Source organism: Cricetulus griseus, chromosome 5 (assembly GCF_003668045.3).
Source record: "Cricetulus griseus strain 17A/GY chromosome 5, alternate assembly CriGri-PICRH-1.0, whole genome shotgun sequence".
Lineage (NCBI taxonomy): Eukaryota > Metazoa > Chordata > Mammalia > Rodentia > Cricetidae > Cricetulus > Cricetulus griseus.
This window is the reverse complement of record NC_048598.1, coordinates 131035372-131062174: the sequence shown is the minus strand read 5'-3', so window position 1 is coordinate 131062174 and position 26803 is coordinate 131035372. Positions and strand designations below refer to the sequence as shown.

Here is a 26803-nt window from a genome sequence, read left to right as displayed (position 1 = left end):
CTGAGCAAATTGGGAGCATGGGGGGAGGGGGAGGGAACTAGGAGAATGAGAAGGGGAAAAGAGGAGGGGTGAGGAAGACATGATGGGACAGGGAGGTTGAGTTGTGAGGAGAACAGAAGAGAGCAAGATAAGACATAATATAATAGAGGGAGACATTGTAGGTTTACAGAGAAATCAGGCACTAGGGAAATGTCTGGAGAGCTACAAAGATGACTCCAACTAACAATCTAAGCAACAGAGGAGAGACTACCTTAAATGCCCTCTCCTGATAATGGGATTGATGACTAATTCATATGCCATCATATAGCCTTCATCCAGCAGCTGGTGGAAGTAGAAGCAGACACCCACAGCTAAACCTTGAACTGAAATTCAGATGCAGAGAAGGGGGGCTGATGAGCAAAGGGGTCCATACCAGGCTGGTGAAACCCACAGAAACAGCTGACCTGAACAAGGGAAAACTCTTGGTCCCTAGACTGAAAGCTGGGAAACCAGCATGGGACTGATCCTGACCCCCCTAAATATGGGTGTCATGGAGGAGACCTTGGAAATCTATGGGGTATCTTGTAGTGGATCAGTACTTATCTACCATAGGAATGGACTTTAGGAGCCCATCCCACATGGGGGATACTCCCTGAGCCTAGACACAAGGGGGTTGGCCTAGGCCCTATCCCAAAGAATATGACAGACTTTGAAGACCCCCCCTATGGAAGGCCTCACCCTCCCTGGGGAGCCAAAAGGGTATGGGATGGGTAGGGCATTAGTTGGGGGGGCAGAGGAGGAGAGAAGGGAGAGGGACCTGGGATTGACATGTAAAATAATTTTCTTTCTAATAAAAAAGAAAAACCAAAATAAATAAATAAGTAAATAATTTCACTAATTTATTCAACAAAACTTTATTGAGCATGTACTCCATCCAAGCACCATTTTGGCTCTAGGATCCAATAGCAAACAAGTCAGACAAAGCTCAGTAGTTTTCTCCAAATAAAAATACGTGTCCATTTTAACAGATAAAGCCACTTGCTTAAATACAGAACAAAACAATTAGAAGTGATAATGTCAAAAACAGGTCTGTGTGTATTGAAGGGCTCATAAGGCAAGAGGAGAAATGAAATCCCATAGGGAACACCTGACATATGAAAGGGACCAACCTCAGACCAAGGCCCACACTTCCTGCCAGGCCCCCCATACGGGGCTAAGAAGCTGGATTTCCAAGGCCAGCCCACCATGATTTCACTAAAGAGATACGTGGAAACACTGAGGAGAAACAGAAGTTGGTAGTCTCAGAGTTAGAGCTTCCAGTTACCCCAGAAACTATATTGCCTGAGCAGAGCAGAGTACAGGAACACACCCATCTGAGATCCTATATCCCAGGCTCCCTCTGGTGCCAGGGACAGAGCCGACCTTTTTTCCATCCTCTATGGCAGTGGTTCTCAACCTTTCTACTGCTGCAACCCTTTAATACTGTCCTGCATGTTGTGGTGACCCCAAAGCATAAAATTATTTTCATTGCTACTTCATAACTGTAATTTTTCTGCTGTAATGAACCATAATCTAAATATCAGAAATATCAGTGTTTTTTGATGTGTGGTCTTAGGGACCCCTGTGAAAGGACCATTCAACCCTCACAGGTTGAGAACTGTTGCTCTATGGGATTTTTGTTGTTTGTTTTAATGTTGAGGTGGTGTGTACACATACATGTGCTTGTATGTGCAGACCAGAGGTCTACATTGGGTTATCTTCCTAAATCCCTTTCCACCTTATTTGTTGTTTGGTTGGTTAATTGGTTTTGTTTAATTTTTATTGGTTGGAGGTTGGGGGTTGGAGGGGAGAAAAGGTTGATTGGTTGTTTTGAAACAGGGTCTTACTATGTAGCCCTGGCTACCCTGCAACTCACTCATTATGTAGACCAAGCTGGACTACCTAAATTTGATCCCCAGGACACACATCAGAGGACCAACTCCTGCAACCTGCCTTCTGACACATGCACTCTGTAGCACACATGCACCCAACCGTGCATGCACGCAAACATACTAAAATGTAAAGTTAAACAGAATGAGCAGGTAAGGATGCCCAAGTTATGTTAAATACAGGAGAAATGATACTGAATTGTGTCATCAAACTACAATAATTAGAACAGAATGAACAAACTAACAAATACATTGATACAACAACAGAAAGTTTCATATAAAGGCAGCAATTCAAATGAAATGGTGGGCTGGAGAGATGGCTCAGCAATCAAATGAAATGGTAAACTTCTAGAAAATGAAACCGAGGTGATTAATCAACTTGGAAACAAATGTGGCCTTTTACAACTATTAACCAAAACAAGTACAACTAGTGAATGATCAGATACAAAAAGAAGAGAAAATGTCAAAAGAAATTGCAAAAAAAAACACACAAGCTGTTTTAACCTCAAAGCGAGGGGACCCTTTTGAAACAAAAGAGGAAACAGGAACTGTTAATGGATCTGAGCACACACTATATGTCAACACAATTCCAAACATCAAATAGCAAATTGAAAAAATAGTGATACATTTTTGTAGTGGGAAAAGATTAATGTGTTTAAAGTATAAAGAAATAAAATTTTAAAACACAAACGAAACACATATAAAGAACTTTCACTGAGAAATATGATCCAACAGAAATCCAAATCAACAACAGGGTGGAAGAATCCACAAGCAGATGCAAACTCAACAAGTATCACAAAAAAACGTGACTTCATTATAACCAGGCTAGCCAAGGCTAGTCAAGGTGGCATGGCCTAGACAAGAACCCGCTATTCTAATAATGAGATCAGTGCTGGTTTGTTTTTTGAGTTGTATTTTAGAAAACAGTATTAAACCAAAGGAAAAATTCTTTTCCCTGATAATGTTACTAGCAATGTCTTCCAGGTCTCCCAAATGGAAATTCTTCATTGTGAATCAAACAGAAAGACTGAAAATGATCAATAGAATTGGATTATCAAGTGAATTCACTTGAATATAGAATCTTTTTGTTGGTTTGCTTTCTCTACTTTTTCATGTTTTTGTGTGTGCTTTATGTGTGTGTGCGCACACGCATGCGCTCATGTCTGTCTATGTGTCAGAGGTCCACTTTGGAGTCTTTCTTAATTGTTCTCTACCTATTTCTTGAGACAGCCCCGAATCTGGAACTCATTGGCCCAGGGTAGGTGACCAGTCCATTCCAGTGATTCCCTGGTCTGAACTTCCCCAGTGCTGGGATTACACAGTGCTGCCCGACCTGGCTTTTCGTGTGAGTACTCAAGATCTGAACTCAGGTCCACCTGCTTGTGTGACAAGCATTTATTGAGTGAACCATCGCTCTCCCCAGTCCTCCTTTTCTGTTTACTAACAGAGACACACAAATATAACTTCACTTTCAAACTCAAAGCTTTGTGCTTCCACTGCCTCAACAATACCTTGTGCACTCACAAACCTATTCCACCCCTGTCCAAGCCATACATCATCCAACCTTCAGAATCAACTATGATTGTGTTTCCTTTGTGAATCAGTTATTTCAAAGTAAAACCCATTAGATCACCTGCCAAATAGCTCCAGGTAAAGAAAGGATTGCTAATCTTTTACTGCCCCAAATCTCACTCTCCCGAGCAGCTGAGGTCAACTGGCTGTTATCCTTCGGCACCCACTAAGCCCACTTACTCAATGTTGGTTATATAAATACAAAATATCAAAAGGTAAGTCCATTAGCAAAATTTATTATGGTTTTGCAAAGTATCGATCTGTACGTTTTTTGAAACTCAGTAGAAGTAACCGAAAAGGGATTAAAAGTCTCCCCAGTTCCAATCAGAAATAGAAAATCTTTCTAAAAGTTAAGATAAAAAATAAGCAAGCTGAAATGCTCATATTTAATTCACTCTTGGCAATGAAATCCTTTGTGTAATTATCATTCTTATAATGAATAATTAACAATCTGTTTTGGCAATAAACCTGTAGAATTAAGGATATTTGTATTGTCTCTGTTCTGCCTTGTAGACTTTACCTTTCCTCTTAGTTTTAAAATTATTGACATTCTTGATGTGCTACAATAATTTGTTTTCTGATTTTGCCCATTTTCTTTCTAGTTCTAAATGTCTAATAGTAGGTTTCCAGAAACATTCGGAACTCTACTGTGCGCAGCCTTTGCACCCCATCCCCACTCATTTCTTGTAGCACCTAGTGTGGTCCTGTTCCACTCCTGGACGGGCTTCTTCCATTCGCTGGAGGGGACAGCAGCTCTGCAGGCATTTACTGACAGCAACTCTGGAAGTGAGTGAACTTACCTAACCCCTGCCTCCACTCTCCCGTCAGTAGAAACGAGAATCCCAGTTATCCTCGAAAAGTTGTACAACTCCATCTAATTTAGCCCAGAGGAGCAGAAAACTGAAAACCAAATGCTCTGTCTCCTTCCCACTCTCACAGCAGTGAGGACCACAGGCTCTCAGGGCGGCCCCGTCAACTACACTTTCTTCCAGTCGTGTGCTCTTGGGCACAATATTACCTTCTACGTGCCTTGGCCTCCTCATTTGTAAATTGGAGACAGAAGTACCTACCCACATATAGTTATTTTGGATCAAATGGAGGAATATTTAAAATGCATTTGTTACCCGTTGTGTGATCATAATTGTTAACTTTCTTAATTTTATAACTGGTGTTTGGTTAAACAGACAGGTAGTCAAACTGCCTTCTAAGTATTAAGTTTAGACCCATAGACTACCACTGTTAACTTGGCCAGAAAAGCTTCTTTTGACAGTGGGCGACAGTTATTAACAACCAATAATAAGTGATTGTTGAGTAGCCAGCCACGAATGAGACATCTATATCATCTCCTGCAAGGCCCAGAGAGCACTGCAGAACAATGAGCAGAGGCTGCGAGAACTGGAGCATGGGGAAGAGGCTGTGGAAGGTGGTTTCCAGGTATGCAGAGGCCACTGCCATCATGAATGCCCAGCAGCTGCACAAGACCACCACACAGAGTGAGCCATGAAAAGAGGAGGGAGTAGTTGAGAAAGAGGGATCAGCAGGAATGGGAAGGGGAAACGAAAAGTTTACAGAAGTGAATGATCACAATGGTGTATACACAAGTCTAAAAGGAAAAAAGAAAAACACTGAAATATAAAACTCTCTCCAATAGCCAAAGACCAACTAACAAAAACCCCAACGCCAGATATGAGAAGCCCTCTTTTGAGTTGATGGTCAGGGCTGCCTAAGAGGCTGCAAAACGTACAGCCTATTGTTGTTTCCCTTGGTTACGCCACAGAGGTATAACGTAAGTCCCTATTGCTGAAGACAGCACATACTTCAGAAACAGGGATTTCTGAGCTTACCAGAATGCCTCCTTCCTGAAGACTAGCTTTCATGGTACCAGAAGGTGCCAAAGAAGGGAAGCAATCAACAGTCCTACCCAGCTATGATGCCTATGAATCACATCGATGACCAGTGTGGTATGATAACCCTAAGTGTGGAGTAGGGACACACACGTCTTGACAGTACTTTAAACCCACTCAACAAGAGTGCTAGTGAGATCATGGTTGTTGGAGGAAAATGAACAATCATTAATTTACTAAACCAGCATATGACAGTAATCTATAACACTTGCCCTTCTACCCACAGAGAAGTGTAGTCTTTACCTTCATCAAGGAAACTTCTCTTTGCAACAGACAGAGGCAGCTACAGAAAACCACAGCCAATCAAAATGCAGAGCTGTGGATCCAGTCCTCATTGTAAAGCTACAGAACTTACCTTTACCTAAAGCTCAAGGAATTGAAGAAGGGAAGGTGGAAAGATTGTAAGCCAAAGGATCAGAGAGTTTGTTGTAACGCTGTGTCTCCCAATAATATCAGAAGCTACGCCCGTAAAATTTCACCAACATAACTTCCCAAACATGATCTGAACAAGGGTGTCTACAGCAAACATGGGCAAGCCCAGGAGGCCTCAACTCTACACAAAGAACTGCAGGCAACTATGGAAAGCTGTTTGGTCCTCCTCAGGGAGAGCACATCTGCTTGTCCAGTATCAACTGGCAGCTCTGAAAACACTCATACAGGTAGCACTATATGGACCAGGCATGTGATATTTAGAAATACATGTGGATATCCAAATTCAATTATATATTCGATAACAATTAATGAGGAAAGAGGCGGATAATTTGAAGGAGAGTGAGAGAAGCATGTGGGACAGTTTGGAGGGAGGAAAGAGACGGGGTAAATGTTGGAATTAAATTATAATTGCAAAAATAAACAACAACAACAACAACAAAAGGATGAAGCTGTATATCTGTGAGTTAAGTCACAGAATTTGCCTGATAGATAGATGAATTTTGAGAGATTAAAACTGCCACAGCTATGCTTATCAAATGCCTGTTATAAACATGGCGATCCAGGGGAGCTTCGTGTAATTGGAAAAGCCAGCTGACTGGGAAGTGAGCAAAGGGGAAATGTGAGACCTAGAGAAACAGACTGAGTCTGTGAGCCACACGTGACAGACGCACAACTGACCACAGATCACACAGAGTTGGAGCTTCCTCACTAGGATCCTCTGAGCGCAACACTTCACTTAGAAAGCAATGATTACACCACGGTGCTTTTGTATAAACACTTAGAAAAGCATTGGAGGGAAAAAAAAGACTTATTTTAAGAAAATAAATGGGTTAAGATTTAGGTCAAAATCCCAAAATGATTTGTTTGTCCTTAATTTTCTTCAAGAAGAAGGCTGCTTTGAGAATCTCAGCACCCTCTTGGGGCCTTACTGGCTCTACACGAGAACACAGGCCGGGTGAGCAGTAGAGCCAGTCCTGGGCAGAAGAAGGGGAACTGGTGGGGGTTGGTGCAGGCAGTTATACAGCTTTTATAAACAAACTTTGGGGTGCAAGGCAACAAAACAAGATTGTCACAGCTGCCTTAGGACTCATGAAGAAAGTGACTATACACGCGGTAATTAAGCAAGAACATTTTTTAAATGAAAAATGACAAAAGTGAAGAGGACAAGAAATGAGAAGAAGCGCATTTTTAAGATTTGAAAAAATGTGTGTGTGTGTGTGTGTGTGTGTGTGTGTGTGTGTGTGTGTGTGTGTGTACAACATGCTCTGGAGGTCAGGTGACAACTTTGGGGATCCACTCTCACCATCCACCTTTTTGAGGCAGCATCTCTCTTGATTATGCTGTGCACTCTTGCTAGGCATCCCGGCAGCTTCCAAGTGATTCTCTCGTCTCCATCCCCCATCTCTCTGTAGGAATTCTGGGATCACAGGTATAGAACACCACACCCTTCTCTTTAAGTGGGCTCTGGGGATTGAACACAGGTAATCAGGCTTGTCTAACTCCCTACCCCCAGCTTTCCTCTGTTAACTGTTTTCCTGATGTCTCCCCAGTATCCCATCAAAGAAAACCAGGCAATTATTCATGTACCCACCCACTTGAGAGTGTGTTTTGAACACCCTTTTATGCCAGGTGTTGTTCTGGGCACTAACAATCCCAAGAGTGAGAAACAGATGAAATCTCTAACCATAAAAAGGGGGCCGGAGGCGCAGGTCTTCATAGATGAGTTGGTAACTTCAGATTTCTGAATCTAGAGTTGCCTATATCATTCTTCCTTGCCTTACTCTATCAATCAGAAAAGACCAGAAGCAATGAAGGTAAAAATCCTGTCCCCAGAGACAGAGAAACTCTCTGAATTTAGTCTGTGAACATAAAACAAGAAGAGATTATAACAGAGTGTGACAGGCAGGACCGGGAGGAACTTTTAATAAGTGTTGTCAGTTTCTGAAAGGTTAAGGGATACAGAAGTCTTCCTAATGAAAATAGGGGATCCACTTAGGGAATCCCAGTCTATCCCACTCCCCAGTTATCTGGTTCTAAGGAAGAAACTGAGCAATGAGTATGAGGCTTGACTCATACTCTTTGACACCATGCGTGGCATGTTCAGGGTTGTGATGCACCATGCTGAAGCCATAGAAATTCTCACATTTCATATTTTCACCATCAAACTAAAAAGGCACATTAGGCCCAGAGAAGAATCATGAGCATGTTTTACAACTGGTTCCACCTAATTTTCAACAGCACCATGGAAAAGTCTTAAAGCCTCTGTAATCAAGATCTGGGTATGCACCTGGTTACTTCAAACTGGCAGGATGAGACATCAGGGCCCACAGCACACCTGATGGCTAATGCCAGCCAGGCGGAAATGGCAGACCAGGCTCCTCTGTTCTAAGTGCTTTTCCATTTAGGGACCCAAGGAACCTTTATTACTCTACCATCAGCTGGTTTCTACTGATTTACAGAGGTGGAAACTCAGACTCCACTGCCTGTCCAAGTTTACACAACTAGGAAGGAAGCAGGGCTAGAATTCCAATTTGGACAGAGCTACAGTATCAAACCCGCCCTTGCTCACTGTCATCCTTAGCTCTGAACTGGAGGGGCAGCATCAGAATGCATAACCCAAAGGCACCAGTGTACTGCCTTCTCCTCAGATCCAATGTGTTAAAACCATTGGACAGTTGTCCTGACAATGTGATGGGCTACACACTGGCCAACATGGAGAGCCATAAAGGCTTCCTCATTGTTTTCTATAATGCTCTCTTTTTCGCTTGAAAAATAATGGGCTCTTCTGGAAATAGTCAAGTTCAGAGAGACAAGGAATAGAATGTTGTTAGCTTGCCAGGGAGAAGGCAAAAGGGAGTGGATGTTAAAGAGTGCAGGGTGGGTTTCTAAGGATCAGTGAGGGTGATATCTGCACAACACTGCGAATGGACTTAATATACTGAACTACCTCCTAAAAAGTCGAGATGGGAAACATTGAGTGTATTTTACCATAAATATAAAATGTATTTAAGAAGATAACTGGCTGGGAAAGGTAATTAGTTCCCCTGTCGCTTTATTCAATAAGCTATCAGATGAGTAAATACACACTCAGGAATCTTTCTGATGTACCCTCCAGGCCCTGGCAAGCCTTATCTTCTGCCCTACTAAAAAAAAAATTCACTTAATATTTGTGATCTTTAAAGGATTCTAAAGATGGAGCCTACTTAAAATAAATTGGCAGAATTCATTAAGGTTTCCCTATATCAGAAAGCGATAATAAAGTTAAAAAAAAATCTAAGATTAAAGTTATAGCATCCACCATCTAGCAAGTGAATTTGACATCATTCATTCTCTGCATCATTTAAAAATTTAAAGTTAAGGGGATTCGCAGTCAGCATCTTTAGTACAAAGGCATTATATAAAGTATGGCTTTGAGCTTCTAATAGTTTCTCTTACATCTATATAAGCCAACACTATTGATGGCCATTATCTTAAGGTACAGTGAGACATAGACATAGGCTCAATATTAATAGATTGCATTTGCAGTGGCGTGCTAGCATCTTTGAGAGTGTTTTTCCATTGATTTTCTCTTCCTGTATCTGCATCTCACTTAACAGCAGCAGCATCTGCCCACAAGGCTGAGCCAGAAACTTAAATAATTCTTCTCTTCTTCGTCTCCATGTTCTAGCTACTGTATTTCATAACAGTCTCAATCCCTCTTGTTTGGCCTCACTCTCTCATTCAGACTGCCAGGGAAGGTACTTAACTAACCCCCAGATGACACCATGCTCCACCCAGCCTCCACACTTCAGGGAGCTTTCCTAGCAGGCTTCCAAGAGGGCTCCTGAGTGGAGAACATCTCAAATGACTCTTTACTGTAAACAAACAAAAACTCCAGGGTTCTTGAGACAGGTTGCCCATCATCCCATTCCCCCTTCTCTAGGAGTATCTGGACACAGACAGACATCCTTCTCAACATCAGATCACACCAGATTTATAGCTCTACTCATGTATAATCATAGGCACTTCTCCCGGTAAGATCCCACCACTGGGGCTAAGAACATAGTTCAGATGGCAGAGGGACTGTCAAGCAAGCATGAAGCCCAGAACACATAAAACTAGTGGCTGGTGACACACTATAATCCCAGCACTGGGGAGATACTGGCATGAAGATGGAAAGTTCAAGGTCATCTTCAGAGTTAGAGGACTCACCAGGCTGCATGAGATCCTCTCACAAAAATAAAGTAAGTCCTCACTACTACCACAATGTAACAGCGCATTGTGGAGAGGGAGAGGACTCAAGGCACAGGAGAGGGGGAAACTATTTCAGGTCACTGCTACAAACAGTTCCACAGAGAACATGCTAGATGACAAAAGGACACACCTCCAATCCCAGCATCACACTTACTTGCACTAGAGTAGTAGGTGACTAGTGGTGGCAGGAACTATGAACACACAATTGGCCAAGGTCCCATAATTTAATATACAAACTTGGAATGACTATAAAAAACAGAATTTTCGAGAGTTAAGGCCCCTGACGTCTATAAGCAACCACCCAAGAGCGGGGCATTGAACCAGATTAGGATAGATGAGGTCAGAGATATTGCAAAGCAAGGATGAGATCAGAAGAGAACACTGCTCACAGTGTAGGTATTTTCCTTGTTGATTCCTTGCTACAAGCTCACTGCTATAAGCTTTTTGCTTTTGGGGTTATTTTTTTTGACTTCATGGGCCCCAGAACTCTTTTCTAAGCATTCTTGTAATCCCAGAATTCCCGTCAATGTGGTTATACCCTCAGATCAGAGTTGGTGTATGTACATACGCACGTATGTGCTCCACACAAATGCATTCATCAGTCACTTTGTTCCTGCCAACTTAGCCCAGAGCACCCAGACACTCTTCTGTCCAGGGTTTCTTAGCAGTTTGTCACTGAATTAGCATAAAGGACAAAGAGAGAGGCATTTCAAGAGCTTTGGGGATGTAGCCTGGGCCCAGGAAGCAGGGAGTTTATTAACATCTTACTGCACATGATTTCATTCCTTAATTCATCTACTTGTCCTAAAAATAGAGTTTTGAACAGCTCACTGCTGGAGAAAATTGCCTTTTTCTAGTCTGGTTCTGAGTGCCCTTGGCTCTTGGCCAGGTGTCGGCAAACCTGTCTGAGGTGTACAATCTGCCCAGCTCTGAGAGCCATATGCACTCTGAGAAGCAGCGGCTTTGAGAAGACTGGTTTTGTTTCCCACACAGGAACGGTTTAGAGGCCTAAAGACAAACAGAACAAAGAGAGCTCTGAGTTCCTTCACCACCAGTCTAGAAACCTAGGGAGCTTGAGAATCAAACAAAATCCAAACCAACAAGCAAACAAACCAGGAAGAGATGTTAAGAGGGGTGAAGCATGGTTCTCTGCACTGTGGCTTTCTCTCAAATGGACTCCAGGCCTTGTCATGCTGATTCTCATCCCTGAAACTCAGCTCAACAGCCACTTCCTGTCAAAGCTGTTCTCACTTCTCCTTCTGTTAGATACATAGAACAGCATCCTGTGTAAATATCTATTAGCTTTCTTCATGTTAATAATAATTTGCCCCATCTTTACTGCCTCCTATTAGCCTACTTCATGAACTATTTTGTTTATAAATATTAATTTTAAATGTATAATTATTGATTACATGTCCATGTTATTAATCAAACATATTTTATGGTAGCATGCCCACAAACATAACAAACAAAAAAATGCTTCCAAATGTTGGAATTGCGTGTTAATTTAGACTGTTTCTATTTGCGCTGTATGGGTCCTATGGTTTTACAGCTGGAGATATAAAACCTGAGTGTAGGCTCAGCGTCTGGAAAATCCCAAATCTGAAACATTGGCTACCAACAGGACATACTCCAAGTGGAAAGTCCTACCCCATGAGGCCTCATTTCACACATTAAATCTTTACAGTATTGAACAAAATTATCTCAGGCTTTGTGCCTAGGATGTCTGTGAAACGCAAGTCAATTTTTCATTTACACTGGGGTGCCATCCCCAAAATATCCCATGTGTATGCAAATTTTCCAAGTCTTAAAAAAAAAAAAAATCCCAAATCTAGAGTACTTCTGTTCCCAAGTGTTTTGGATAAGAGACACTTGACCTGTACTGAAAAGGATTTCAAAGTCAGTGACAGAGTGAGCAGAAATCCCAAGATTTAAAACCATGAAACCCAACAGGGGAACACAAAGAATAGGAGCTGAGCGTGGTAGCTCATGCCTATAATGTCAGCACATGAGATGGGAGGTAGAAGCTGGAGGACAAAGAGTTCAAAGTCACCCTCAGCCACATAACAAGTTCAAGGCCAGTCTGGGCTACATGAAACTGCAGTCTCAAGACAAAGCCAATTTGAAGCGATAAGAAGTTCAACATCCCACTTTAAAAGTAAGCCTCCTTTGGAACATTCCTGCTAGGCAACGCTGTATTCTCTGAGTGATGGGGGAAGCTCTATTTACCTCCTTCTTTTTTTGCCGTTTTTATTGAGTATACATTTTTCCTCTCCCGTTGCTCGTCCACCCTCCCCCTACTCCCCACCACATCCTTCTTACTTAAACAGTTAATTCCCATTATCATTTTTAGAATTTATACAAAATGCAGCCTAACTTGTATGGGCCCCACCCCATTGCAGCACCCCTGTTCTGAGGGCAGAGGGGTCAAGTGAGCGGCAGGTGCTGTGGAGAAGGGACTATTAAAGGCAACTATTAGGACAAGATAATCTTAGTATTTTTTTTTTAAATGCCACTATCAAGGGTATCTGTCCAGTTAGTTTTAAAAATTAACAAAAACTCATTTATTATCAAATGGCTTTCATTGTTTCTGTCAAGACTGTGTTGCTTGGCAGTCTGTCATTTTCAAAGAAATGCACAGCAGTATGATACGTGGAAATAGCCTGCTGATTATTACTATATGTATAAATGGTAGCATGAACTTATACTGTTCTTGACTTAAGACTGGTCACATGAATTCTATAAAAAGGAAGGAAATTTAGCTTCCAAGCTCCATGAAGAGCCATAGACTCTACAGACATTGAAAGCTTTCTAAAATGCACTATGATCCAAATATGGTAATAGAGCCATTTTATGTAGCCAAAGATAAAAGAAAAAAGAAGTCATCAAATTATGAAAGTCTGATGCACAGGGAGCATGCACACACATTTGACCCCTGCTGAAGATTACTGGGACTTGTGGAGACAGAACCTCTGCTTCAAGAGACTGTCAGCCGAGGGGAGGAGAAGAAAGCATCGCTTCATTTGCTGTGACATGAGCAAGCCTATGAACCCGAACCATCCCTGAAGAAAGGAGGGGTAAGACCCCAAACCTGACCACAGGTTAGCCCAGGAACATCATGGTGTAAACAAACATTCCTGAGAATGCATGCTCTTCACCAGCTGGAACTTGAACCCCACTGTCTGGTTTAGGAGACCCCCCTAAAGGCCTAAAGAGACCTTGCTAGAAGATTCCACTTTTGAGTGTAGTCTATGATCCTGGCTGGAAGCAAGGGGAATTATACAAACCACTTGTAATTCTTAGATTAAGCAGATGGTAGTCCAAGTCTCTGAGAATCTCTATTGACCATCAACCCAAAACACTAATGTATGAAGGTTTATGAAGCGTTCCTCACTGCTTCCCGCCTACTACCAGGTACCAAACCAATTCTCATTCCTTTCCCTTCCTTCTTTTTTCCTCTTTTTCCTCTGGCCACTCTTTGTTTCCCCAAAGTAAAGAGGAATATATATATGAGATATGATAAAAGAAAATCCAATTAAGCCCTTGCTCTTACTGCATTTTGAATCTCGGGGCTGGTTGTGCAGAAGGGGGAAGTGTATAAATAGTCCCACATATCTGAGGGAAAACCCTGAGCTAAATTCTTCTTCATTTAGATAAAGTTAATGTGCATTCTTTGGAAAATCCCCAGGGTGAAGAGAGAACGCTTCAGCCCACAGACCTGACTCAGCTCCCTGCTCGTTTCATTGAGGCTGAAGCTGAGGAAGCTCAGGGCAGCTCTCTCTGGAACCCCCAAATTCTTCTTCCTAGGTGCCTTTGAGGCTGCTAGGATCACCCCATTTAAAAAGTCTTGGGTGGCTTAAGGGCTGAAGCAGTTGTAAATGTGTGAAGTCTAATTTCTGAGAGGATGAAAGTACAGTATCTGCCCCCCTTAAAACACATTTAATTCCTTCTTATTATTTACAGAAATACATAAATCAACCCTTAATTTTGAACCTCTGGTTTTATGTTATTCTAGTAAGACAGTTGAGGATGGGAAAGACATAAAGAAGAAAGATCTCATTTGGCTCACAAGCCTAGTGAATGGAAAGCCCAAACAAACAGCATGTTGCTCCTCAGGTGAGCACCCCGTAGATGATGGTGCTCTTTGGATGAGCACTCCCTAGATGAAGGTGATCCTCAGGTGAGCACCCCCTAGATACATTAGAGCAGGGCAGAGAAAGCAAAATGGAAACAGCCACAGGCATGTACAAAACATAGTACAATAATGGGGGTTTGTTCTTTCTCTCACTTCTGGTGAAATGAAATAGAAACACTTCTCTTGCACCATGAATTCAATTCAAAAAATAATAAATTCATGTGAGTTCAATCCTGGTAATTCAAACATGCTGAGTTGCCATTTACTCTTCAATTATGTAGAATAAAAAAGCTTTGTTAAACAAATGAATGGTGTGATAAGTGGTGGCAATTCTAAAATTTCTGTAAATACGGTACTTAGGAGCAACTGTCTGGTTGGAGGCAAAGTTAGTTGACTTATTCTCAAGCAGAATTGGCACAGGAGGCATCTCGTGTTACAGTGAAAGTATAGCTTTCAAAGGAATCTGACATCATTTACGCAGCCGAGACCTCATCCCTCCCACAGCTCTCCCTCATTGCCTGACCATGTTTCTGCTTTGCTGAATTTATCTTTACATCACCCATTCAACTTCATACCTACCCTGTGTGTGTGTGTGTGTGTGTGTGTGTGTGTGTGTGTGTGTGTGTGTGTGTGTAGTAAGTGCTTAACCAAATATTTGTTGGGCAAACAAATGTATGGTTCAGTAAAGTTTTATTGAACTATGGAACTACAGCTGCTAAGTAAACATTGATCTATTTGAAAGTGGGGGGGGGAGGGCTCACTGAATTCTAAAGAGTTAGAAAGTCATTTATAATCACAGAAGGCCTGGGGATGGGAGGAGGCATAGAAGATGGTGTTAGTGTATTTCCCTGGGAAAAGATTACAAAGCTTCATCAGATTGTCAACAAGCATCTATAATGCTGAAAAAAATTTTTTAAAATTACTAATCTAATGTCTCCCTTGTCTTCTAAGCCCTTTGTCATAGAACCAACCAACACTACTCCGATTCCATACCTCCAGTGACTGATATCATCTCCCCACGTACAACAGTGTGGACTACTCCCACATTTTTATAGTTCTGATAACCCAGAACCCCAGCCCTTTACCGGAAGCCCCTGAGTGGCCGAGGGGCTATCATCTGGAGTCATCCAAATTTCCTGCCAAGTCCCTAAGCCATCTGGCCATGCTTGTGCTGACAGCTGTTATGACTTAGTCTATCTTCTTATATTCAGCTCCTCCTACTGCAGTCAAGACTTCTCCTCCTTTCCTGCCCTGGCAATGCACCCAGGGCTCTGCTGGACCCTGCAAATCTCCTCTGTTTGAGGTGTGCTGAATCTAACAGTTCATCCTTTTAGAGATGGCCGTTTTCTTCCACTGACTTAGAATCAGCAGTTAACAAAAATCCTTGCTTTTACTTTTCTGTATAAGTGACACAGTTCCGTACCCAGAATCCTCTGACTTAACTCAAGCAGTTAGTCTGAACATACTATAGCAGTTTCCTTGGATACAGCAAATAACCATACCTTCTGCATTTTGATGATAAGGATTAATTGCAGAGAGTCTGGCAGAGCATGGTAAATTCTGTTTCCAGTGCAAATTCTATATTATGAACTTGGTTTACATGTGCTCATATTTAGTGTCCATACCAGGATAGAATCAGAATGGGAGTATGCTACTGTGAGAAACATCTCAAGCCTAGGTATATCCGGTTACTTCCCCCTGAAGAACACGACGGAACCAAGCATTGGAAAGAAGGCAAGTCCTGTGCTGCAGAGCAAAGGCTTAAAAAAAAAAAAGTTTTTTTTTTTTTTCAGGATTATAGATGCTTGTTGACAATCTGATGAAGCTTTGTAATCTTTTCCCAGGGAAATGCATTAACACCATCTTCTATGCCTCCATTTATCCATTTTCATTTTCAGCCTCTTTTCTCTCCCTGGCCCAGGCTGGGCCATTCATCTTCATGTGCACTGACCTTTACCCCAGTCTCTCAACTCTCTCGATGAGCCCACCCACTGAGATGCAGCATTCGGTTCTTTCAGATACAGCACTTGTCAAATGAAACTTTTCCAACTGAGTTCTTCCTTACAGCTTTGTTTATTGTTGTGTTCATTTTATTTGATTTGATTTTTGATTGAAACAGGGTCATCTCGGGTACTCCAGGCTGGCCTCCAGCTCCTAATCCCACTGTCTTAACATCCCCAGGGCTACAGTAACAGGCCTTCCTGTCTGGGTCTTTATAACTTTTATTTCTTTGGGTTTTTCTATTTCTATTCTTAATGCTCTATGTGTATTTGTGACTAGTTATTAAGTTATTTTTGTGGCAGTTCCTTTAAAATCACTGCCAGGTAATTTCTAATTTTAATGTTGGGATGCCATTTGTCATTCAGGTTCATGTTGGTTCTTGGAATAACAAACAATTGGGTTGTTTTTCAGAGATATGGCTATTTTTATGTGCATTATGTATGTGTATATATGCACCACATATGTGCCTTGTGTTTAAGGAGGCCAGTTGATGACATTATATCCCCTGGAACTGGAGCTATAGAGAGTTGTGAGCTGCCACGTGGGTGTTGGGAACCAAACCTGGGTTCTCTGAAAGAGCAGCAGTGCTTAACCACTAAGCTGTCTCTCGAGCTCTGTAACAACTGCTTTCCAGTTGTAATCTGGACCAATGAGACTACAGGTCTGATTGAAATGCTCTGACACCTGGATGAAGAAGGGTGCCGCCTACAGATTGAAGGACAGAGATGGAATGAGCTTCTCTACTTAGTATTCTTGCTCCTGAGCAGTGATGAAAGCCCTCAGTCTGCACTTGGCTCCCTATAATACGGCACTGGTAGCTATCAGACTAAGCTTGTTTCCTTAGGAGGCTCTCAACAGCTAACGGGGCAAAAGGCTGAGCTTCTCTGTTGGAACTAGACCTCCATTTATTTCATGCTGATCTCCAGGCAGAACAGTTAGTGTCTAAAAGGGTACTTCTTTCCTGACAGGAAGTGCTGACTTTGGGTGCATGTTTTTGTTCACTGCCTTTGGTGTCTTCTTGCGGCTAGCTTCCCCAGGATCTAGTCTGAGATATATTAAGGAAAGGAAAACCTGGCTTTGGAGTTTGTTTCTATGTCCAACGTCATATCACAAGGTTCCTAGAAAGCCTGACTTCTCTCCATATTGCAGTCTTTTTATGTTTATTTTATATATAACACACAGGCTTCTCAGCTTTCCTTTAAGCAGTAAGGATGAGGGAAGTCTGTGCTCTCTCTCTCTCTCTCTCTCTCTCTCTCTCTCTCTCTCTCTCTCTCTCTCTCTCTCCAGAGTCTTAGTTTGCTCTATAAGACTCTATCCTGATGAGACCCAAGACTAGCTTGCAGATTCCACCAGGCCACAGGTTGAGCAAGTGTGGGCTTCGCTGCACATCCCCTATTGCACAGGCTGCCTCTTCCAAGCCAACCCCTACACATCCCTGAGACTGCCTCTGTCTGTTCCTGTCCTGTCTGTCCTTTGGTTGTGACACTCCATGCTTTAATGGGCCAAGTGCTTTTAAACCTGTACAGCCAAGCAATCCTTTACAGACACAGAGTTTGTACCATTCATTTAAGTGCCTGCTCGGCCCTGCCCTGAGCTTTTCCTTTTGTATGTGTCAGTCATTCCTCCAAACTAGAGTTTAACACCCTATGTGTTATGTATAAAGCATAACTCATGCCTCTCTCTTCTCCTTGCTTCCATCACAATACCAAGAATGATGAATCAACTCTGTAAACTGGTGTGGTGGCTCGAATGACAATGGTTCTTATGTTTGAACACTTGGCCTCCAGTTAGTGGAACTGTTTAGGAAGGATTAGGGAGTATGGCATTGTTGGAGGACTTGTGGCCTTGTTAGAGGAGATGTGTCACTGGGAAAGGACTTGGAGACTTCAAACACCCATGCCAAGCCCAGACTCACTCACTCTTGGCCTGTGGCCTGTAGATCAGGATGTAAGTTCTTAGCTACTGCTCTAGAGCCACGCCTGCCTGCCTGCTGCTGTGTTCCCAATTATGATGATTATTGACTAACTCTCGGAAACTGCAAACAAGTCCTCATTTAAATGCTTCCTTTTGTAAGCTGCCTTGGTCATGATGTTCCATCACAGCGATAGAACACTAAGGTGCTTCTTATAGCTTGAACTTGCATTTGGTGAGCTTGCTCCCCTGTTCGAAGGTCCATAGATTGCTACATGTGAGCAAGAAGTCTGCAGACCTCTTTTGGAGAAGTATTAACTTTTCAAAGTTGAAAAGTCCAGGTCACAGACCTTGGCTTTTGTTTCTTATTTCTGTTAACTAGGTCTGCAATAATCAAATACAATATCCTATTGTTTAAGAGATGATCTTTAATGAATAAACAAAACAACAATCAAATATATACAATATTTAAAAATTCCCTTTTACTCTCCCATTTCCCTAGACCATAATATCTTCACTCCTCTCTCAATATTCCAGCAACTGTTGAATTGGCCACTTAACTTTCAGCTAGGGCATCTGGATACTCAAGGGTCTCGGAAATCCTTGACATGTTCACTGTGAAAACTGACTTGCTTTGTGACCTCATCTTTCTATCAATAATAACAAAATCTGGATTGCTAGTCCACACCATGTTCCAACCCCACTGAACGATGAAAACTTGACCTCTCCACCCAGGCATCTGATACTTCAAAATCAGCAGTTCTGAAACCCAATACCTTGTTTGCCTTTTAAATCCTGCTCTCCTTAAAACCTTCCTAATCCAAGTTAATAGCCATCCTATTCTTATATTTACTCAAGTCAAGTTCCATTACACAATCTGAATGAGATTTTTCCTCTCATGTCCCATCCACAGTCTATTAAGATACAGGGTTAGCTTCAGAATATATATTTAACATATATGTAGAATATGGCCACTTTCCATCTCCTCTTATGTTATTATTCTGGTTCAAGCCACCATGATCTACTAACTGCTCATTCCTCCTCCAAATCTACCACCATCATTCCCGTGTTAGATTCTTGACATGATGAGCTAAGTGAGCCGCTTACAATAGGCTCCGTGCTAGGGATAAAGACCTCTTACCTTTTCATTGGGTGTAATAGCCAAGATGACAGCAAGGGCCTAAAGGACTGTCTTACCTTTCCACCTTTGCTCATCTACCATTCTTCCCAAGCTCATTTCATTGCCCTTTCTTTCCTTCTTGAATGTTCCAGGAACACTCACGGTACACTTATGCCAGTGTCCCTGGCGTCTCACCTCCCAAGGCCCTGATTCAGGGTCACCTCATCAAAGAAGTCTTTCTGACTAGCCCTCTACCTCCCATTACTCTGCTTGGAATTTGTCCACAGAACTTTATATCCCTTCAAATGTCCTTTCTGTCTTCTCTGTCTTCTCCCTAGTGACAACCCCAAAAAAAAAAACCTTTTGTGGAAATGGATTTTGTTTTCTCTGCTATATCTCAGTGCTTACAACAACATCTGGTATATACCAGGGGCTCGCTAAACAATGGTAGAATTGTGAGTGAAACAAATACTGTCTTATTAAAAATAAATTACGAATACAATTTTTCTTTGTATACTCCTTTCCTCCTTTTAAATTATAAGATCATCTAACACATACTCCCTTCCCCCAAAACACAATATTAAATTAAGATAGATGATATTTTTAAGAAGAGTTCATCTTGCTTCTTTTGAGTAAACAGTAAAATATGTTTTCCTATTAATGCTACCCTGTGCATATCAGCCATCCTTTGAAACTTAATAATATGTGTGCAGTTAAAGAACATACTTTCTACACCATTTACAAGTTGAGTTCTTGGCCATAATCAGTGCTGTGTATATGATGGTAATTCCGAATCTAGAAAGACAATGGCTATGTTGCATGAGCTGTATTTTAGTGAGCCACAAATTTCTGGAGATTAACATACTCCTTCTTTCAAAAGATTTATATTTTTCTATAAAGCACATTATTAGCTTCTACTGGGTGACCAGAATTAAAGATTTTGCCTTACAGGTTTGAAGAATCAATTGTTTTTCTGTCTTTGAGAAAGTATCCATTTTAACTTTCAGGCCTTAGCTGTCTTCCCAAAAGACCCTGGGAATGATATTGAAACTGCCCATTCAGTGCCATGAGATGTAAAGTGCGTGCATCTAATGAACTGGTCTCATCATAGCAACTACAAGGAATTTTACTCATTTTGAGTTCCCAGGCATCCTGAATGTTTGGTCTTTTCCAGTCTGTCCATTTGTATCACACACGGCAAACATGAAGTGGGAAGCTCTTCCCTCTCTTTTCACACACTATTACCACAGCATCCTCCACAAACAGTAGGCTCTCTAGCTCATGATCTTCTCAGTGCTCTCTTCGATCTCAAGTAGTATTTAAAGGAACAAACAAAAAACCCCAGCTTGTTTCTTTTCTTTTTTTAACCAGGTCTTTATGTTTACTTCAGTGGAGAGCATTCGTGTGTTGATATATTAGTCTCTTGAAAACATGCCCTTTATTTTCTTTCCCCTCTAAGTTCTCCAGTACATTTTAAAAGTTCGCTATGGGAATAATTTCATTATAAAACCATAAGGCACTGTGCAAGCCTAACAAAGAAGGGATGCAGCAAACATCCCGCCCAGCTCTAACACCTATCAAGCAGCATGGTGTGTTAACATTAAGGGTGTAGTAGTGGCACACGTACTTAGCAGTAACCAACGGCTCTTGAACTGAACTCAAAACCTACTCAACAAGAAGGAGACCACAGCCCATACTGGAAGCCCACCTAGCTTCTAGTGCTAGTGAAATCATGGTTACTGGAGAATGGACAACCGCTAATTTATTAAACCAGCATAACAAGAATCTATAAAAACATTGTCCTTATACCCACAGATAAGTGTAGTCTTCACATTTCATCCAGGACACTTCCCTTTGTAACAGACAGAGACCACTACAGAAGACCACAGCCAGTCAAAATGCAGAGTTGTGGAGCTCAGACCCAATGCATACATCCATAAAACATTCCCATACCCAAGGCTCAGGGAACATGGAGAGGGAGTGGAAAGACTGTAAGAGCTGGAGGATAAGAGAATTTCCTCCGTGAGGAACATCAGGAGTTACACCCATAAATTCTCATCAATATGATCACCCAAGGGTGAGCTGAACAATGATGACCCCAATGAACACACCAAACTGGATCGAGAAAAGCCTGCATGGCTTCATCTGTAAACAAAGAACTACAGGTAGCTAAGGAAAGCTGGGAACCGAAGAACCCTTCTCCAGGGAAGAGCACATCAATTGGTTGCCCAGTGCCAAATGGTCAGCTTTGAAAACATGCACGCAAGTAGAACTATATGGACTGAACAGGTTATATTTGGAATATATAGACATAATACACACACACACACACACACACACACACATACAACATACACACACACACACACACACACACACACACACACACACACGTGTGTACATATGCCTGAAATAAAAACTAGTGAAAAGAGAGGCCTTGAATGTAAAGGTGACTGAGGAGGGACAAATGAGAGGGTTTGGGAGGAGGAAAGGGAAGGGATAAATGTTGCAATTAAATTATAATATCAAAAATATATATATATATATATATATATATATATATATATATATAATGGCTAAATCATAATGAACAAAGTTGAAGACCTTGGAGTGATACTTAACATAGTGATTTCTTTGAAGAAGGGCAAGATGAGACAAAGAGGAGGAAAGAGAAGTGGATTTATTTTCCACGTCTATATTGTCAGAGCAAGCTGTACTCACATTTGTGTATCTTGTGTTGACCTCAGAAAACTAGCTCATGCTCGTGTTCCTGTGACGTGGGATAATGGCGATGGCCTTCCAGTCAAGCTTCCAGCAAAGATTTGAGAATGAAGAAAATGAAAACTGACACAAAGGAAGTGCTTGGCTAAACCAAACATGGACGTGAAACAGAAAGTGGCACACGGTCTAGGAGCCCTTGACCTGTGTTCAGCAGAGACATTCATAACTCTCTGGTTACAGCAGCTTCTCACTGTACAGATAAAACTTTCTGTAATCCGCGCTTCCTAGGATTGACAGCAAATGGGCAATAGTCCAGAACTCGCCCCGCCCCCAAACCTCAGTGTTAGAGGTTCATAGCAACCTAGAAAAAGAACAGAAACAGGCCTTCGTGGAGGGGTGAGCAGAGTGACTTTACAGAATATTGACTTCAAAAATGTCAAATTAGGCTTCAAGTCCTGATGATACCCATTTCAATGTATTTTGAAAGAGCAGAAGTACTTCAAAATGTTAATCCTAGCATCTCTGCATTCTGGGATGTGTACCGTACTTGACTGCCAGAAAAGTTAGACTGTGTCCAAAGGCTGCATCTGGAGAGAGAAATTGCATTAGGTTTACAGACTATTTTACTCCTTCTAGAGACTGTAAAAGCAAGATGGAGTGTTGCTTCTAGCTTCAACATCACTGTGGCTTTCTTAAAACATGAAAGAGAGAAGATGAGAATTTATAACTTCTAAAGGGGATTGCCAGACAGTATTTCAAACTTTAAAATAATCCACATGTCTATAAAACACACATGATGGTGAATACAGTCTACCCGGTTTCCAGAATGAATGACTGTAAAACATTGTAGTTTTCTAGATGGGATGTATAAAATATGCTCAACATAACTTAAATCATTATAGATGGAAAATGGTTTTTTAAAAATATACCTACAGACTTCATGGCCTCCGTAATATGCATTGAAAAAAAGAACTCTTGCTTCTCTTTTTTTGAAATTATCCACAAAATTATGTCGAATTTATCCATAGGATGGGACAGCTGAGACAGCCACATTGAACTGGCTTCTTCTGGGTGTTCTCTATCCCTGTTCTCCCCATCCATTGCTTTTCATGTGGTCAATGAATTAATTCCCAAAGCAGTCGATACGTTAACGTCTTACCATTCCAATTTGTTCAAATTCTCCTTGTTTAAACAAAAGGCCATTCATCCCTCATTTTGTTTTTGTGTGCTCCTTTTGACTAGTTCCCAGGAATAAAATAACTGATCATATGAAAAAATACAGAACAGTTGCTCTTAGCATCCTTTGTATAAAACTCTAAGAGGCTGGCAATGTTCCACAGTTAGTGAGCCTGACACTGTAGCTTCCACATGGCACTTTGAATGTTCCTTGGCCAAAGACATCATTGCACAGTCCCACTAGCAATTTTAGATGTGAAAGATTATAGCTCAAGAAGAATGTGTTATTTCTTGTTATTGTTGGGAATTTTTCCATGCTACAACAGTGACAGAAGCACTGAGAATATCTGAAAATTCATTCAGTGTAATGGGCCTTTATAGCTTGCTTTAATGATGTTCAGCTATGTATACTTATTCTGGAAGTTTTACGGAGAAGTATTTTTTTAACTATTTCTTGGGGGGCTTTAATTACCATCAAAGTATAAAAATAAATAACAGAATTTCTGGCCAGATGGCATGATTGGTGGTTCTTTTACATAAAAACAGTTTTTAAAACACCCGTATCTGTCTTGCATGGGAATAGTACGTGTGAAATTGGAGCTGTCTGTTTACAGTGCTTCGCACTTAAAGTCTAAGTTCCATCTCCATCAACACTGAAGCCTAAAGCATTCTTTCAAAAGAAAAAAAGAAAATAAAGAATAAAGTTGCCTTCTTCCCTTTGGAGGACACAGTAACAAAACAGCTGGGGGCCAGAAGGCAGAGCCACAGTAGACACAGACTCCTGGACACCTCGAGCTTGGGCTTCCTGCCTTCGGAACCTCAGGAAAGGGGGGTGCTATTTATAAAGCAAGCTATAAAACTGCAAAGTCAAGCAACGTGTGCCATGGTCTTGTCACTGATATGCTGATTTTGCTTACACTGAAAAAAAACCTGCAGAAATCACACATACGGAGGCAAGCCCTGATTTTATTTGGAGTTTTCAATATATAGCATTTCTGTATAAACATGTCCATCTAGATCCTTTCAACTTCCTCCTACCAAACTTAGACCCTTGCTTGATTTTATTAGTTAATTTGATGCTCAGAAAAGGAAACCTCTAATTCACCTGACAAAACAAAATACCTTCATAATAAAGATTAAAGTGTAGACAACGGTGACTGCTCCATCCAGTCACTGCTCTGTAACAGTATATTGCATATGTGTTATTCACAGAGTAGATTTTAAATGTTTTCACCATTAAAACTGATCACAGTTGTGTTAATCAGCTTGTTTTAAACATTCCATGATCTACACTATATCAAAACATTATACTGTATTATATACACGTGTATCTATATACCTACGTCCATTCGGAGCACTTTGTTGCATGTAACCTAACAAGATTTGCTTTTCTTTCTTACTTGCCCTTAGTGACACTGATGGGAGGTAGGGAAAGCTTAGAAACAAAGAATTTACCTGGGGTATAGCAGATACAGTTTCTGAACTGTAAGCCACCCTAAAGAAGTCTACTGGCACAAAGGTTGCTATTATTTGCCTTTTGTTCTGGCAGTTAGTTATACGTTTTCATTTCTCTTCATTTGGACACAAGGAGTTGCAAGAGACCAGGAAACTGTTCTTAGATTTAAATCCCACCCTACAGTAATTAATATATGACAAATGAGGTTGTCAGCTGTTGGGGTTTTTCACGCTTTGTTCCTCCCCACCCCCGCCATCATTCCCACTCCCTCCCCGTCTCCCCTTCTCGTTCTGCTTTCCCTCACCTCCTTTCACTTCTCTTTTTCTTGCTTGGCCCTACTTTTTTCTTTCCATTATTCAACACAGTCTCCAAATCTCCGTTCCTGGCTCAGATCTTGCTAGTTCTAGAGTTAAGACAACCTGAGGCACTCCACATAACCCTCAAGAGGGGGTGGCTTAAGAAAGGGGTTTCCCTAAATCAGCTGCCAGGAGCACATATGCCAGTCCTACCCACGTCCCTCCTCCAGGAACACCCACTACCCAGGCCTCACACTACATCACCAAAACTACACAACTCCCACTCCAGCTCAGCAGAGCCTTGCAGACAACAGCACAACACACCACCCCCCTACAGTATTTCTCCTGGAAACAGCGCTAACCAGGCAGCTACCCCTCCCTCAGCACGCTTCTCTAGCCTCCAAGGACAAGCCACACGTCCCTGGCCTTCGGGTTGGTCCCACCAGGCAAGGATTTGTTTTGGTTGTGAAGGGCGAGTCAGGGGGAGAGAGGTCAAAGCCCTGGCAGTTTTTGCAAACGCGGAGGTACAGAGTTCAGACTGATTGGTAAACTGTGTCTGGCCCTCTGACCACAACCCCAACACTCTAATTCGCAGCCAGGACCTTCACATCTGTGGGTTCCAAGTTTTGGTGCTCCCTGATAGAGCAGAGCAGCCAGGAAATAAAGAGAGAAGGCTACAACTCCCAACCCTCACACAATGTCCCTCTGGAATTAAGCGCAGGACTCTTTGGGGTTTGTTTTCAGCGCGAGAGAAGGGGAGCTGGAAAGGAAAGGAGTAGGTAGGGTGTGGTGATTCCTTGAGGGAAGAAACGGGAAAATTAAAACCCCTGTTGTACTCCGTAGCACCAAACCCAGCGGGAGGGTCCTGAGGCAGTGGGCCCGCCTGCTGCTTGGTTGTCAACCACTGTGGTCGCCGCCGGCTGAGCACGCTGAGCGCAAACACGCCCCAGAAAACCATCACAACCTGTCACGCCCGCCCTGCTGCCCCGAGGCCTTTGACAAGAGGGAGAAACTTGTAGCAGCAGTAGCCAGGCTTGCAAACAGGAACAACGTCTAAGGCCATAACAAGAGTAATAATGAAATAACAGGACTAACAGCCTCCTTCCTCCTACCCGCTAGCAGCACACTGCTGTTTTCCACCAGTCCGCTAACATTTACAGTCGCACGAGACGAAACCCTGCTGGGGTTAATGCCCCAGCCGAGAAACCAGGATTATGCAGAGAAGATCAGTGGACTAGAGGAGCTACAAGAAACCAGGGTCACGGCCTCTATTTGCGGGGTCGTGGTGCCCGCGGGGTTTACCTGTGGATGCAGTTTCCATGGCGACGGGAGGCGACCGGGCGGGGCCGGAGTACAGTTCCCGCGGCGACACTACCCCGGCTCCGGCTCCGGCTCCGGCTCCGGCTCCCGACCCCCAGGCGGGCTCCCCATCCTGCCGCGCTGGCCTGGCCCCTTTCGGCGGTGCTGCTTCGTCCTCCCCCTCCCCCTGGCCCGCGAACCACTGGGACCCGGGGCTAGGCTCATCTTGCAGATCCGGCGGTGCAGCCATGGCTGGCGGTGCCCCCCGGTTGGGCGATGGCGGCTTGGCAAGGCCCGGGTGCGGTGGCTAGGTGCGCGGGCGCTCTCTGCTGCTGGCCCCACAGGGACTTCGGGATCCAGGAGGCTGCAGAGTCTCTGCGCCGCCGTCGCTGCCTCTGCTGCAACTCAGGCCGAGCGGCGGCTGCTGCTCTGGGCGCTTCGGCTCCTCCTTTTCCCCCTCCTCTTCCTCTGTGGCCCCTGGGCGGCCGCCGCCTGCGCTCCTCCCCTGCTCCAGAGGCTGCTTGCTGTGCCAGCGCCGCTTCGCTACTCCCAAGCCTGTTATTACGCAGGTGAAAATGGCCTGCTTGGTCCGAGTCCTCCCCAGTGCACGTCAGCCCCGGGCCTGCTAATGGCAGGCTCT

At 42.7% G+C, this 26803-nt stretch overlaps 1 protein-coding gene across 2 annotated transcripts in view; it reads right to left on the bottom strand.

The window, feature by feature from the left end:
• The window catches only part of LOC107976997 (reticulon-1), a 207148-nt gene extending 180735 nt beyond the window's left edge, over positions 1–26413 (bottom strand). For both annotated transcript variants that reach the window (XM_027418226.2, XM_035445772.1), the window contains exon 1: positions 26167–26413. In XM_027418226.2, the coding sequence (XP_027274027.1) occupies positions 26167–26413 (247 nt within the window). The remainder of the gene's footprint in view (positions 1–26166) is intronic.
• Positions 26414–26803: the final 390 nt, after the last annotated feature.